At 43.3% G+C, this 13,815-nt stretch overlaps 1 protein-coding gene across 1 annotated transcript; it reads left to right on the forward strand.

The window, feature by feature from the left end:
* Window positions 1-240: 240 nt before the first annotated feature.
* Window positions 241-12,957, forward strand: LOC139555832 (ankyrin repeat and SOCS box protein 2-like). The gene is made up of 8 exons (XM_071369224.1): window positions 241-377; window positions 748-914; window positions 1,343-1,498; window positions 1,752-1,997; window positions 2,275-2,446; window positions 10,710-11,265; window positions 12,200-12,353; window positions 12,703-12,957. The coding sequence occupies exons 1-8, from the start codon at window positions 241-243 to the stop codon at window positions 12,831-12,833; spliced, it is 1,719 nt and encodes a 572-aa protein (XP_071225325.1). The 3' UTR covers window positions 12,834-12,957.
* Window positions 12,958-13,815: the final 858 nt, after the last annotated feature.

Below are 13,815 nucleotides of genomic sequence, written 5' to 3' on the forward strand. Positions count from 1 at the left end.
TTGAATAGGTCATGTTTATCTTCTGAGGTGGTTAGCATACAATATTTGCTGTTGTCCTAGGTTTGAATTAGACATTGACTGTTGGAAGTACTAATGGACTGAACCAATGCTTAACCCACTCACAGGGTGCCGGCGCTATTACTTTGATATTTGTTAGGTTTCCGTCATTGATCATTCACTTTGCGAATGCCTATCACCCCTGAAAGATGTTTTCATTTGTTTTCATTACGGTAGGAAAGAATGAAAGTCGACTATCTACAGAACATGCCTTCATCAGACGCAACCAGAAGCTACACCTTCACCAGCAATGAGGGGAAACGCTGTGTGGCATGGAGACGCTACGATGGGTCTATGTATTTCACCGCTGAGCCTGAAGAGTGAGTATGCCTCAACCTTACCGTATGTTCCCATATTACAGTATTTTAAGTACACCATAAAGGAGTAATCACCTAACCATGGATCTGTTAACTGAAAGTTTCATAGCTACCATAGCACTTAACTCCTCTTGAATACCCAGCCCCACATCAGCAAGGGAGTAACGATTGTCAAATCAATGTTGACGGTCAATCGTCTGTGAACTGAAAAAACTGAACTGAACAAAATTAGCCAGTTTAGGTACTTGGCTCTTCAATGAGTGTGAAAGTGTTTGTCTGTTTGCAAATGTCTATGTTCTATTCTTTGCATAACTTGTTATTGAATACAACTCAAGTAGAGAACCTGCACTTAATTTTCTCTATTCTCTTTGAGGCTGGTTGACCCGGTCGTCAAAGCCATTAAGGGTGGTGCTGTGGGTGCTCTGACGGAGATGGTGAAGACTGGGAGAAACCTGACGGAGAGGAATAAGTTGGGGTGGCTGCCTCTGCACGAGGCTGCAACCCATGGGAAGAAGGAATGCCTTGATATCTTACTGGAAGGTGAGCCACAAAGTTTTGGGATTGTGCCAATCTCCATACCATCACACCCTATAAAATATCAAAACTATTTTTGGAATTCCTGTTGCATCTGTTTTTAGCCCCCTTCAACCAGGCATGGAATGTAAATAAATTAGCACTAGTGTCGAAAGAGACCTTTTAACTCACAATACTTACTGCATTAATTTCAAAACCACTTCTTGCTGAATACCCAGGGATAGGCTAGCGATAATGTATGAAGGTTTACTGTGCTAATCAAGTGCCATGCCAGGTTTTTGACTTGACACGGTCTGATTTCACAGTATCTTCTCAATTCTGCATCGTCTAAATGTCTAAATGCCATGTGATTCTTAAACACCCAACATTTTAAACTGTCAATATGATCACACTTGCTCACACAACTGCTAATCCTGTCCTGTCATTGAATCCAGCCCATCCTGAGGTGATTAACAGGCGCACAATGAAGGACCAGACTCCTCTCTTCCTAGCTGTGGTGGCTGAACATGTGTCCTGCGTTCAGTGCCTGCTGGAGAAAGGAGCTAACCCCATCCTCGCTGACAAGGACAGGGAAACCCCTCTATATAAAGGTACATACCTATGCATAAAGGACACCCGCATGCCATTCTTTGAGACAATGATTGCAAGTTTGGGTAATGCGAAGTTATTAAGCCACATAACCTAATCTTACAGTGTCCATATTAAGACAGCATCAATCTAGCTCATTTAGTTTTTTAACATTCAGATTTATAGCCATGGGATGATCGGGCTATATTCAACAAAACATGTGTTCACTGTTTCTCTCCCTCTCTCTAACAATCCATCCATATGTCCCGTTCAAAGCTTGCGAGGGAGAGAATGTTGAGATGGTGGCAATGCTTTTGGGCTTTGGGGCCGGGGTGAACAAGCATTGTATTCAGGGCTGGACCGCCCTCCACGAGGCTGTGATCCGCAACAACATGGAGATATGTGAGCTGCTGATGAGGGCGGGGGCCAAGCTCAGTCCAGTCAACATGTATGGTATCACTCCCCTGTTCGCTGCAGCCCAGACTGGACATGCGGAAGTCCTGAACTTCCTCATCACCAACGGTAACCAGTATGCTGGCTTGAGCGTGGAAGTGTGTTGATTTGCTTAAGTGCAGATAAAAAGCTTTTGTCATCAGCTTTATTATATATGTGACTCCTATCACAAACCAGGTTGAATTGATTATATTTATTAAAGAGTTTTTTCTCCCGCAAGACAATGTGATTGTGCTAATTAAACCAAATGGCATGCCACTGAAGTCGTACATCCTAAACTCTAAAGAAAGTTCTTAGTGACATTTGTCTCGTGTAAAACGTCTGTGTGGGCCCTTTGATGATACAGGTGCAGACGTTAACAGGCAGGCGAACGATGGGGCCACACCGCTCTATGAAGCCTGTAAGAACGGACATGGGGAGATCGTGGAGCTCCTGCTGTCTCAGAAAGCAGATGCCAACAAACCCACCAAAGCTGGACTTCTGCCCATTCATATCGCTGCCCAACGTGGATATGATGAGTAGGTAGAAATATCATACATTCTCATACAATAACTAAATTTTTATGACAATATGAATGGATTTGATGACAATGAAATCTTCATTCAAAGATTTTGTGTGAGTAAAGGTATCTATTCTCATCTCCATTTTCACTTTATAGTGTTATGTGTAACGTCACTAAAGTTTGTGAGGAAAGACCACACCTTGAAACATTTACATCTCCTCCCCTCTCGACAATCAATGGCTGTATATATATACCACACATATATATGGCCGCTCTAACAATGAAAATAAATGTCTTCAAAAATGGAAGGCAGTCGGGAGGAGGCAAGATCAAATGGGAACAATAGGCACAATGGTTTCCACTAGTTACCACAGCCACAAAGTCAAAATGGACTATATCCTAATAATGTATGAAAACAAAAATGTGCTTTTTGGTTTTAATTTAAGGTTAGGGTTAGGCATAAGGTTTGCAGTGTAGTTAGGGTTAGGTTTAGAAATCACAGAAATTGTAGAATCAGGTCAGGTTTATGACTTTATGACTAGTGACGATCAGGCACAATTCTGATATAAAGTGTTTTTTCTCAAAGTTGCCGCGATGTCACATTTCCTACTTATATCAGTATACTCGTACTTGTAAGCTAATGCACTTCTTAACATAGTAACAACCTAATCATTACGAAACTTCTATTCGATCAAATCAAATCAAACTTTATTTGTCACATGCGCCGAATACAACAAGTGTAGACCTTACTGTGAAATGCTTACTTACAAGCCCTTAACTAACAGTGCAGTTCAAGAAGAGTTAAGAAAATATTTACTAAATAAAGTAAAAGATAATAAAAAGTAACACAATAACATAACAATAACGAGCAATATACAGGGAGTACCGTGAGGTAATTTGTACATGTAGGTAGGGGTGAAGTGACTATGCATAAATAATAAACAGCGAGTAGCAGCAGTGTACAAAACAAATGTAATAGTACGGTGGCCATTTGATTAATTGTTCAGCAGTCTTATGGCTTGGGGGTAAGCCAAACGTAGCAAATCAGCCATTACATTTTATGTTAACTAAATTCCGCACTCTCATGGACATTCATACAAAAACTTGTTTAAATGGAGAAAAAAAACGTATCGTACCTGGAGAAGACAGATTTTGGGTTGAGATATCCCTCTCGCTTCACCTCTTCTTCTTTGTATTTACTCACCCTATTCTGTTTCTGTTATCGTAATCTTTCGTTGCATTTCGAACTTGCTCCAGTCAAGTCTCGTTCACTCTGTTTGTCTCACAACCTCCTGATTGAAATCAGCTGGCTCTTGGGATTCATGCTTTAGAGTTTTATTTTGGTTCGTTTGCTACCTTCAGGCTCTTTATCTCCCTTTATCCTCTCGTTTCACGGACCAGCAAGCTACCAGCCTTCCTGACATTTACTCTTCGGCCAGCTCCAACATGCCTCAACCCGGGGTGTCTGCGGCCCATTCTCAAGACCGCGCTTTCCCGAGCACATCTCCCGACCGACACCTCCACGGCCCTGCTTCAACGAACGCAAAAGAGCATCTCCTGGCATCATGCAAGCCTCACTCCTCGGTGGACCAGTGAAACTTTTCTGAAAACAGCATCCAAGTCCCGGCAATTCATTTATAATTAATTTTTATATATTTATTTTTATTTCACCTTTATTTAACCAGGTTGAGAACAAGTTCATTTACAACTACGACCTGGCCAAGATGAAGCAAAGCAGTGCGACAAAAACAACACAGAGTTACACATAAACAAACATACAGTCAATAACACAATAGAAACATATATGTACAGTGTGTGCAAATGTAGAAGAGTAGGGAGGTAAGGCAATAAATAGGCTACAGAGGCGAAATAATTCGAATTTAGCATTAACACTGGAGTGATAGATGTGCAGATGATGATGTGCAAGTAGAGATACTGGGGTGCAAAAGAGCAAGAGGGTAAGTAATAATATGGGGATGAGGTAGTTGGGTGTGCTATTTACAGATTGGCTGTGTACAGGTACAGTGATCGGTAAACTTATCTGACAGCTGATGCTTAAAGTTAGAGAGGCATATAAGACTCCAGCTTCAGTGATTTTTGCAATTCGTTCCAGTCATTGGCAGCAGAGAACTGGAAGGAAAGGCGGCCAAAGGAAGTGTTGGCTTTGGGGATGACCAGTGAAATATACCTGCTGGAGCGCGTGCTGCAAGTGGGTGTTGCTATGGTGACCAGTGAGCTGAGATAAGGCGGGGCATTACCTAGCAAAGACTTATAGATGACCTGGAGCCAGTGGGATTGGCAATAGATATGTAGCGAGGGCCAGCCAACGAGAGAATACAGGTCGCAGTGGTGGGTAGCATATGGGGCTTTGGTGACAAAACAGATGACACTGTGATAGACTACATTCAGTTTGCTGAGTAGAGTGTTGGAGGCTATTTTGTAAATGACATCGCCGAAGTCAAGGATCGGTAGGATAGTCAGTTTTACGAGGGTATGTTTGGCAACATGAGTGAAGGATGCTTTGTTGCGAAATAGGATGCCGATTCTAGATTTAATTTTGGATTGGAGATGCTTAATGTGAGTCTGGAAGGAGAGTTTGCAGTCTAACCAGACACCTAGGTATTTGTAGTTGTCCACATATTCTAAGTCAGAACCGTCCAGAGTACTGATGCTAGTCGGGCAGGAGGGTGCGGGCAAAAATCTGTTGAAGAGCATGCATTTAGTTTAACTAGCATTTAAAAGCAGTTGGGGGCCACAGAAGGCGTGCTGTATGGCGTTGAAGCTCGTTTGGAGGTTTGTTAGCACAGTGTCCAAAGAAGGGCCAGATGTATACAGAATGGTGTCGTCTGCGTAGAGGTGGACCAGAGAATCACAAGCAGCAAGAGCGCCATCATTAATATGTACAGAGAAAAGAGTCAGCCCGAGAATTGAACCCTGTGGCACCCCATAGAGACTGCCAGAGGTCCGGACAACAGGCCCTCCGATTTGACACACTGAACTCAGTCTGAGAAGTAGTTGGTGAACCAGGCGAGGCAGTCATTTGAGAAGCCAAGGCTATTGAGTCTGCCGATAAGAATATGGTGATTGACGGAGTCGAAAGCCTTTGCCAGGTCGATGAAGACGGCTGCACAGTACTTTCTTTCATCGATGGTGGTTATGATATCGTTTAGGACCTTGAGCGTGGTTGAGGTGCACCCATGACCAGCTCAGAAACCAGATTGCATAGCGGAGAAGGTACGGTGGGATTCAAAATGGTCAGTGATCTGTTTGTTAACTTAGCTTTCAAAGATTTTAGAAAGGCAGGGGAGGATGGATATAGGTCTATAACAGTTTGGGTCTAGAGTGTCTCCCCCTTTGAAGAGGGGGATGACCGTGGCAGATTTCCAATCTTTGGGGATCTCAGACGATACGAAACAGAGGTTGAATAGGCTAATAATAGGGATTGCAACAATTTCAGCGGATAATATTAGTTAAAGAGGGTCCAGATTGTCTAGCCCGACTGATTTGTAGGGATCCAGATTTTGCAGTTCTTTCAGAACATCAGCTGTCTGGAATTGGGTGAAGGAGAAGCGGAGGGTGGGGACTTGGGCAAGTTGCTGCAAGGGGTGCAGAGCTGTTGGCCGGGGTAGGGTTAGCCAGGTGGAAAGCATAGCCAGCCGTAGAAAAATGCTTATTGAAATGCTCAATTATCATAGATTTATTGGTGGTGACAGTGTTTCCTAGCCTGGGAGGAGGTGCTCTTATTCTCCATGGACTTTACAGTGTCCCAAAACTTTTTGGAATTAGTGCTACAGGATGACAATTTCTGTTTGAAAAAGCTAGCCTTAGCTTTCCTAACTGTCTGAGTATATTGGTTCCTGACTTCCCTGAAAAGTTGCATATCGTGGGGGCTATTCGATGCTAATGCAGAACGCCACAGGATGTTTTTGTGCTGGTCAAGGGCAGTCACGTCTGGGGTGAACCAAGGGCTATATCTGTTCTTATTTCTACATTTTTTGAATGGGGCATGCTTATTTAAGATGGTGAAGAAAGCACTTTTGAAGAGCAACCAGGCATCCTCTACTGACGGGATGAGGTCAATATCCTTCCAGGATACCCGGGCCAGGTTGATTAGAAAGGCCTGCTCGCTGAAGTGTTTTAGGGAGCGTTTGACAGTGATGAAGGGTGGTTGTTTGACCGCGGACCCATTACGCATGCAGGCAATGAGGCAGTGATCGCTGAGATCCTGGTTGAAGACAACAGAGGTGTATTTAGAGGGCAAGTTGGTCAGGATGATATCTAAGAGGGTGCCCATGGTTACGGATTTAGGGTTGTACCTGGTAGGTTCCTTGATAATTTGTGTGAGATTGAGGGCATCTAGCTTAGATTGTAGGACGGCCGGGGTGTTAAGCATGTCCCAGTTTAGGTCACCTAACAGAACGAACTCTGAAGATAAATGGGGAACGATCAATTCACATATGGTGTCCAGGGCACAGCTGGGGGCTGAAGGGGGTCTATAACAAGCGGCAATGGTGAGAGACTTGTTTCTGGAAAGGTGGATTTTTAAAAGTATAAACTCGAATTGTTTGGGCACAGACCTGGAAAGTATGACAGAACTCTGCAGACTATCTCTGCAGTAGATTGCAACTCCGCCCCCTTTGGCAGTTCTATCTTGTCGGAAAATGTTATAGTTAGGAATGGGAATTTCAGGATATTTGGTGGCCTTCCTAAGCCAGGATTCAGACACAGCTAAAGCAGTGAATAAAACAAACATAGGGAGGAGGCTTCTAATGTTAACATGCATGAAACCAAGGGTTTTACGGTTACAGAAGTCAAAAAATGAGAGCGCTTGGGGAATGGGAGTGATGCTGGGGGCTTCAGGGCCTGGGTTAACCTCTACATCACCAGAGGAACAGAGGAGGAGTAGGATAAGGGTATGGCTAAAGGCTATAAGAACTGGTCATCTAGTGCGTTTGGAACAGAGAGTAAAAGGAGCAGATTTCTGGTCGCGGAAGAATAGATTCAAGGCATAATGTACAGACAAGGGTATGGTAGGATGTGAGTACAGTTGAGGTAGACCTAGGCATTGAGTGACGATGAGAGGTTTTTTTCATCTCGGGAAAGCGCACAGTAATTAATCTCAAAGCAGTCCCTGTTCCACATTCTCCTCTGTGTTAACTCCATAGTTATTTTATATATTATGGGCTGGCATCAAAAACCATACAGCTCAATCACCATACAGCTGCTAGGCTACACTCTCAGGAAAAAGGGTTCCAAAAAGGTTATTCGACTGTCACTGTGAGAGAACCCTTTGAAAAAACATTTGGGTTCCATGTAGAACCCTTTTGGGTTCCATGTAGAAAAAGGATTCTACCTGGAACCAAAAAGGGTTCTCCCACAGGGACAGCAGAAGAACCATTGTATGTTCTGGATGTCACATTGTGCTGTTTAAGGCAAAAATCTCATTGTTCTAAGCATTCTCCCTTCAATCTCGTTTTACCTTCATTCATGTTGTGTCATTGTGGACAGTGGTGTAAAGTAGTAAAAAGTAACAATAATTAAAATTAAAATTACTACTGAAGTCGTTTTTGGGGGTATCTGTACTTACTTTGTTATTAATACTTTTGACAACTTTAACTTTTACTCCACTACTTTCCTAAATATAATAATGTACTTTTTACACCTACATTTTCTCTGACACCCAAAAGTACTAGTTACATTTTGAAAGCTTAGCAGGACAGTAAAATGGTCCAATTCATGTACTTATCAAAAGATAATCCCAGGTCACCCCTACTGCCTCTGATCTGGCAGACTCACTAAACACAAATGCTTTGTTTGTAAATTATGTCTGAGTGTTGGAGTGTGCCCCTGGCTATCCGTAAATGTAAAACATACAATAATAATTGTGCCGTCAGGTTTGCTTAATATAAGGTATTTTAAATTATTTTTACTTTTGATACATATGTATATTTTAGCAATTACATTGACTTTTGATACTTAAGTATATTTAAAACTAAATACTTTTTTTGACAATTGGGTACATTTTCCACCACCGATTGTGGATAAAAGTGCTGCTATTGGCACTTTTATTATGCAATTAATTTAATTCAAAAGTATTGACCAGGGTCACATTTACCACAGTCCATGTGAGGGCAGGCCACATATATCATCAGCTTGCATCAAATTGTTGCATTATGCTAATTTCAACTAAATACTAAATACTAAACATCCTTATGTAATGGCATGGCGTCCATCCTGCCATGATTGTTTTTGCTCTCTCTTGCTATCTTGCTCTCTCCCTTTTCCCATTTATCTTCTCTCTGGTTAGTCAACTATGGCTGCCCCTGTTGACTGGGACGACAATCATATTTCAAGTTTCAAGTGTTATTAGTTGTACAGTATGTACGGGATACACATGGTTATACACCATCCAACAAAATGCTTACCTTCAGGTTCCTTCTCGACAATGCAACAATAATAAGAAATAATAAGAAAAAGTGAATAGGAACATAAAGTAAATGGCTCAGTAGAATAAACATACTGTAATACAGGAAGGCACAATTTATAGTCCAATATTTACATGTGTTTTGGGGAAGGTGGGATTGGGGGGCAAGTGTTTAAATTGTACAGGATTTAGCAATCATAATAAGAGTCTTGTAGCAGCAGTTGTGATGTGTGTGTGTGTTTGTGTGTGTGTGTGTGTGTGTGTGTGTGTGTGTGTGTGTGTGTGTGTGTGTGTGTGTGTGTGTGTGTGTGTGTGTGTGTGTGTGTGTGTGTGTGTGTGTGTGTGTGTGTGTGTGTGTGTGTGTGTGTGTGTGTGTGTGTGTGTAGCATGAATGTGTGTGTGAGTGCATGTGTGCTAAGGTGTGGAGAATCCGAGCAGGTGGTCAGTCCAGTTCAAGTGTTCAGCAGTCTGATTGCTTGTAGATAGAAACTGTCTCTGAGTCTATTGGGATCAGACGTCATGCTCCGATACCATCTGCCCAATGGTGAGGGAGTAAACAGCTCGTGACTGGGGTGTGAGGGGTCCTTGACAATGCTGTTGGCCTTCCTCAGGAACCGTTTTTCTAGTAGATATCCTAGATGGGTGGGAGTACGGTCCCAGTGATGCACTGGGCAGATTTCACCACCCACTGGAGGGCCTTGCGGTCGGGGACTGAGAAATTCCCGTACCAGGCCGTGATGCAATCTGTCTGGAAGATCTAAATGGTGCAGTGGTAGTATTTGGAGAGGACCCGTGGTGGCATGTCAAATTTCTTCAGCCGCCTTAGGAAGTGGAGACGCTTTTGCACCTTCTTGCCAAGAGTGGTGGTGTTGTTGATACATCCACCTCCACCATGTTCCCCACTGCCCGACGACACCACCCTCACGAGGGATGACATTCCTTGTCGCCTCCACTGCCTGATATTCATTCCACCACCATCTCAGTAAGTCTTCGAACTACAAGATCCGAGCTCAAGGTCACGCCATAATCTTTACCACCAAATGCTGTAAGAGGACTGCACTTCCTCTTTTTGCGTCACCTCGATTCCCATCTCAGCTCAGACGTTTACCATCCATATCATCTACCCCTGACCTCTGGACACCCAGGGCATCAGAACTACCATCCATCCATTCAAATCATCAAGCCCTCTGACATGTTCACGTTCTCGGACGTCTCGGGAGTCCTGACCCTTCCTCTTTGGGAATTAACTCTGGGCCGAGAAGCAGAGACCACCAGGACTCCCACCCCAACACTGTCTTCATCTCTCCCTCCCGATCCTTTAATGACCAAGTAACCAACAATCTGAACCACCAAGCTCCTTCAACCATCCTAAACCATCAAGCTCTATCGACCATCCTGAACCATCAAGCTCCTTCAACAATCCTGAACCTTCAAGATCCTTCCACCATCCGGTCTATCAAGATCCTTCAACCATGCTGAACCATCAAGCTTCTTCAACCATCCAAAACTGTCATGCTCGTTCAGTCATCCAGAGTCATCCTCCAATCATGCGACAGCACCTCTCATGACGCCTACTAAGAAGCTTTCATTCTACAACCACCTAAAAATCATCTAACCTCATTCGAAGCCTGCTAGACGTCATTGCACATTCATACCTTGTAACCTTTTCCTGCATTAAAATATCTCAAACATATTTATGTTGAAGATGTGGTCTGTACCTAAAGTAGTGAACCAAAAGTTATTGTTAGACAAAGCAGAATGTGCTGTAGATCTTCACCTAACCACACTAGGATTCTTTGAACCTCTTCCCTAATCGCCTATCCTGTCGACTATTCCCTATGCTTTTCCTATTCAGGATCGTGTCCAGACTGATCCAAGTCACCAGCAAGTTCAGAGTGCGACGCAGTGGCATCAGTCCCCTCCATCTTGCCGCCGAACACAACAAAGACAACACCCTGGAGGTTCTGATCGAGGCAGACTTCGACGTCAATGCCAAGCTGTCCACCGACCGCTCTTCCATATACCAGGATCGACGAACCACTGCACTCTATTTCGCAGTCACCAACAGCAACGTTGATGCTGCCGCCATGCTTCTTGAGGCCGGCGCAAACCCCAACCTGGACATCTTCAACCCGCTACTGGTGGCTGTGAAGCAGGGTTGTGTCCAAATGGTGTGCTTACTGGTGGAGCACAAGGCAGACGTCAATGTTAAAATCCCAACTCACCCCACCTCGTTCCCGGCAAGTGTCATGTTCTGTATGAAGTATCTATCTCTGCTCAAGTACCTCATGGACAATGGCTGTGATGCCCTATCCTGTTTCAAGTGTGAGTATGGCACCAAACCACACCCACCGATGAGGAATGTATACAAGGATGACCTAGGTCTCTGCCACGAGGAGCCCGGTGTGCAGGTAGGTGGGATTAGCAGAAATATGGTTATTTTGTGGTTTGAGAGAAAATATGTTTGGGCAAGAGATCGAACAGGAAATTACATGCTAGGTGGTTGGTTGGGGGTGGTCGACATGGGAATGTCAATAGTTTGAATCCAGGCACATTTAGTTTTTTACTGTTTTGTTTTCTAACCCTTACCTTAACCACTTGTTTGCATGCCAAAGTAGAACCTTACCCCAACCACTCACCAGCATGCACCACATAACCTGTTCAACTTGCATGTACATTTCTGTCATTTGGGATTCAGAGAATCCGAGAGCGATTCTCAGGCTCTTAGAATTCTGTGTTTGTTGTGAGATCAAGTTGGCCACAGATCAAGTTTATTTAAATTTGATGGTAACGGTAACCACTGCGCTGGCCCCCCAAAACCAGAGACTAGGGAGCAGTTTTACCACAGAATTCAAATAACTTAGTTGCAGTTACATTTGCGGCAACTTGTGGCATTATGCTTCTAAATGCATTATGTATAGCATTACTTGATTCTGTCAAGGCTCAGGAGAAGACCCAGATGCAGACAGTTTCGAAGTAACAAAAGTTTATTACAAAAACAGGGGGCAGGCAAACGACAGGTCAAGGACAGGCAGAGGTCAGTAATCCAGGGTGGTGTGACAAGGTACAGAACGACAGGCAGGCTCAGGGTCAGGGCAGGCAGAATGGTCAAAAAATGGGAAAGCTAGAAAACAGGAACAATAGACAGAAAGGTGCATGGGAAAAAAACGCTGGTTGGCTTGACGAAACAAAACAAACTGGCAACAGACAAACAGAGAACACAGGTATAAATACACTGGGGATAATGAGGAAGATGGGCGACACCTGGAGGGAGGTAGAGAAAAGCACAAAGACAGGTGAAATAGATCAGGGTGTGACAGATTCCTTTTTCTACTCTACTGTCAGTTCTGTGACATTATCTCCAGTCCCTCAATACGTCATTGGGCAGGACCCATCATAGATGCACTTCTAGACTACGTCGGTAATGTGCAGCTGTGCTCCAGACTCACTGAACATCTGGACAGCTACGAGGCCTGGGCTTGTATCAAGGAGAAATCGAGTGAGTACCTTCTTCATCATGGTCCAACTCTGTCTAAACAGGTTAGATATATTTACACAAGTTTGCAACAACCTTCAAATGTGTCAAAAAGGACATTTAAGGGTGACATTTCCCCTCACAGTTGCCTCTCACAGAAATGGTTCAAGCAAAGTCACAACATAAATTGCGTTGCAGATTATCATTTCACTTAGTTTACAGCGCAGGTGGCTTTGCGACAGGACAATGTTGCCCTAAGACATTTCATAGTGAGTACAGGATTTTCCTTCTTCCATATGCTTTTATAACACTGTAACTAAAGATTATCTTATGGAGAACCTATACTTGTGCATTCCAATCCTTTCTTCAACAGTGCCCCCACGGAGCCTTTTGCAGTTGTGCAGGCTGAAGATCCGACAACGGGTGGGGGTCCACAGACTGAGGCAGATCAGCACCTTACCCCTACCGGGAAGACTTGTCAACTTTCTGAACCATGAGGAGTGATCCATAGCACAATAAGGACACTGGCATGGAATTAAATACTGTAGAGTTGTTAACATTCTGTTTATGCATGTGATTGTGTCTGGTTAAAGGTAAATTCTATAAGATTACATGCAGCTAATTGTAATAAAAGGATTGACAAAGCTCATATGAGTTTACCACATCCTGAATCAATGCAAATGTAATCCTTATTCTTTTACATTTTGGTTTACACACAAACATTTAGGAAACAATGTGGTAAGCCACCGAACGTACCAAACAAACCCCTTCATTCAAAGAAAATTGAAGGAGCATGACAGATCTGGCATTCTATTTCAATGCAGAGCGTGTCATCCGGACTTGTTAGAACAGGAAATCTTGCATTTTGTTACAATGGTGCTCTTACTTGATTTCACCCTTTATGAAAATTTTAATTTTAACCTTGTTGCTTTTATTTCTTAAAGTAGAAGTGAAAAATGTACGTATCACTATTTAGTTTTTATGTATGGAGTGAAACTTATATTCAATACTTATTGTGTGAATGCACATGCTTAATAAGCTCCCACCTTTATTTGTCTATCCATGTTACATGTACCTACACCGTGTCACGTTATACATTTGATTTTTGTTGTGTTATTCATAAGTTACTGTTGAATGGCTTGCAGCTTTAAGACTTTTGGTGTAATCAACCTTGGGAAGTTACATATTCATAGGAAATAAATGAACTGTACTTCCAGTAAACTACATCCACATGAAGTCAGATAACACACACATACATCCCCCTTAAGCTCTACAGCCCCTTCTCCATTCCATTTTCACAACAGTGCCCAGTGTTTTGAACACAACACTCCCTGCGCCCTTTGACCCCAGCACTTTCAAGTCCCCTGCACCTGCCTCCCCCAGCCAGTGTCTCTCAGAAGGTCAAAGGGACTATGAGGCTCACAGTGGATGGAAGCAGCGGCGGATATGCTGGCTTTGCATATCATTGTGTTCCCCCATGAGGACG

The sequence above is a fragment of the Salvelinus alpinus genome, chromosome 27 (assembly GCF_045679555.1).
Source record: "Salvelinus alpinus chromosome 27, SLU_Salpinus.1, whole genome shotgun sequence".
Taxonomy (NCBI): domain Eukaryota; kingdom Metazoa; phylum Chordata; class Actinopteri; order Salmoniformes; family Salmonidae; genus Salvelinus; species Salvelinus alpinus.

What these genes read in the sequence shown, in the direction of transcription:
- LOC139555832 (XM_071369224.1), top strand. Translation starts at nt 241, where the DNA reads ATGAAAGTCGACTATCTACAGAACATGCCTTCATCAGACGCAACCAGA. An exon ending in GAACTTCCTCATCACCAACG is followed by an intron (nt 1,998 to 2,274) that starts GTAACCAGTATG and finishes TTGATGATACAG; the next exon opens with GTGCAGACGTTAACAGGCAG. An exon ending in ACGAGGAGCCCGGTGTGCAG is followed by an intron (nt 11,266 to 12,199) that starts GTAGGTGGGATT and finishes CTCTACTGTCAG; the next exon opens with TTCTGTGACATTATCTCCAG.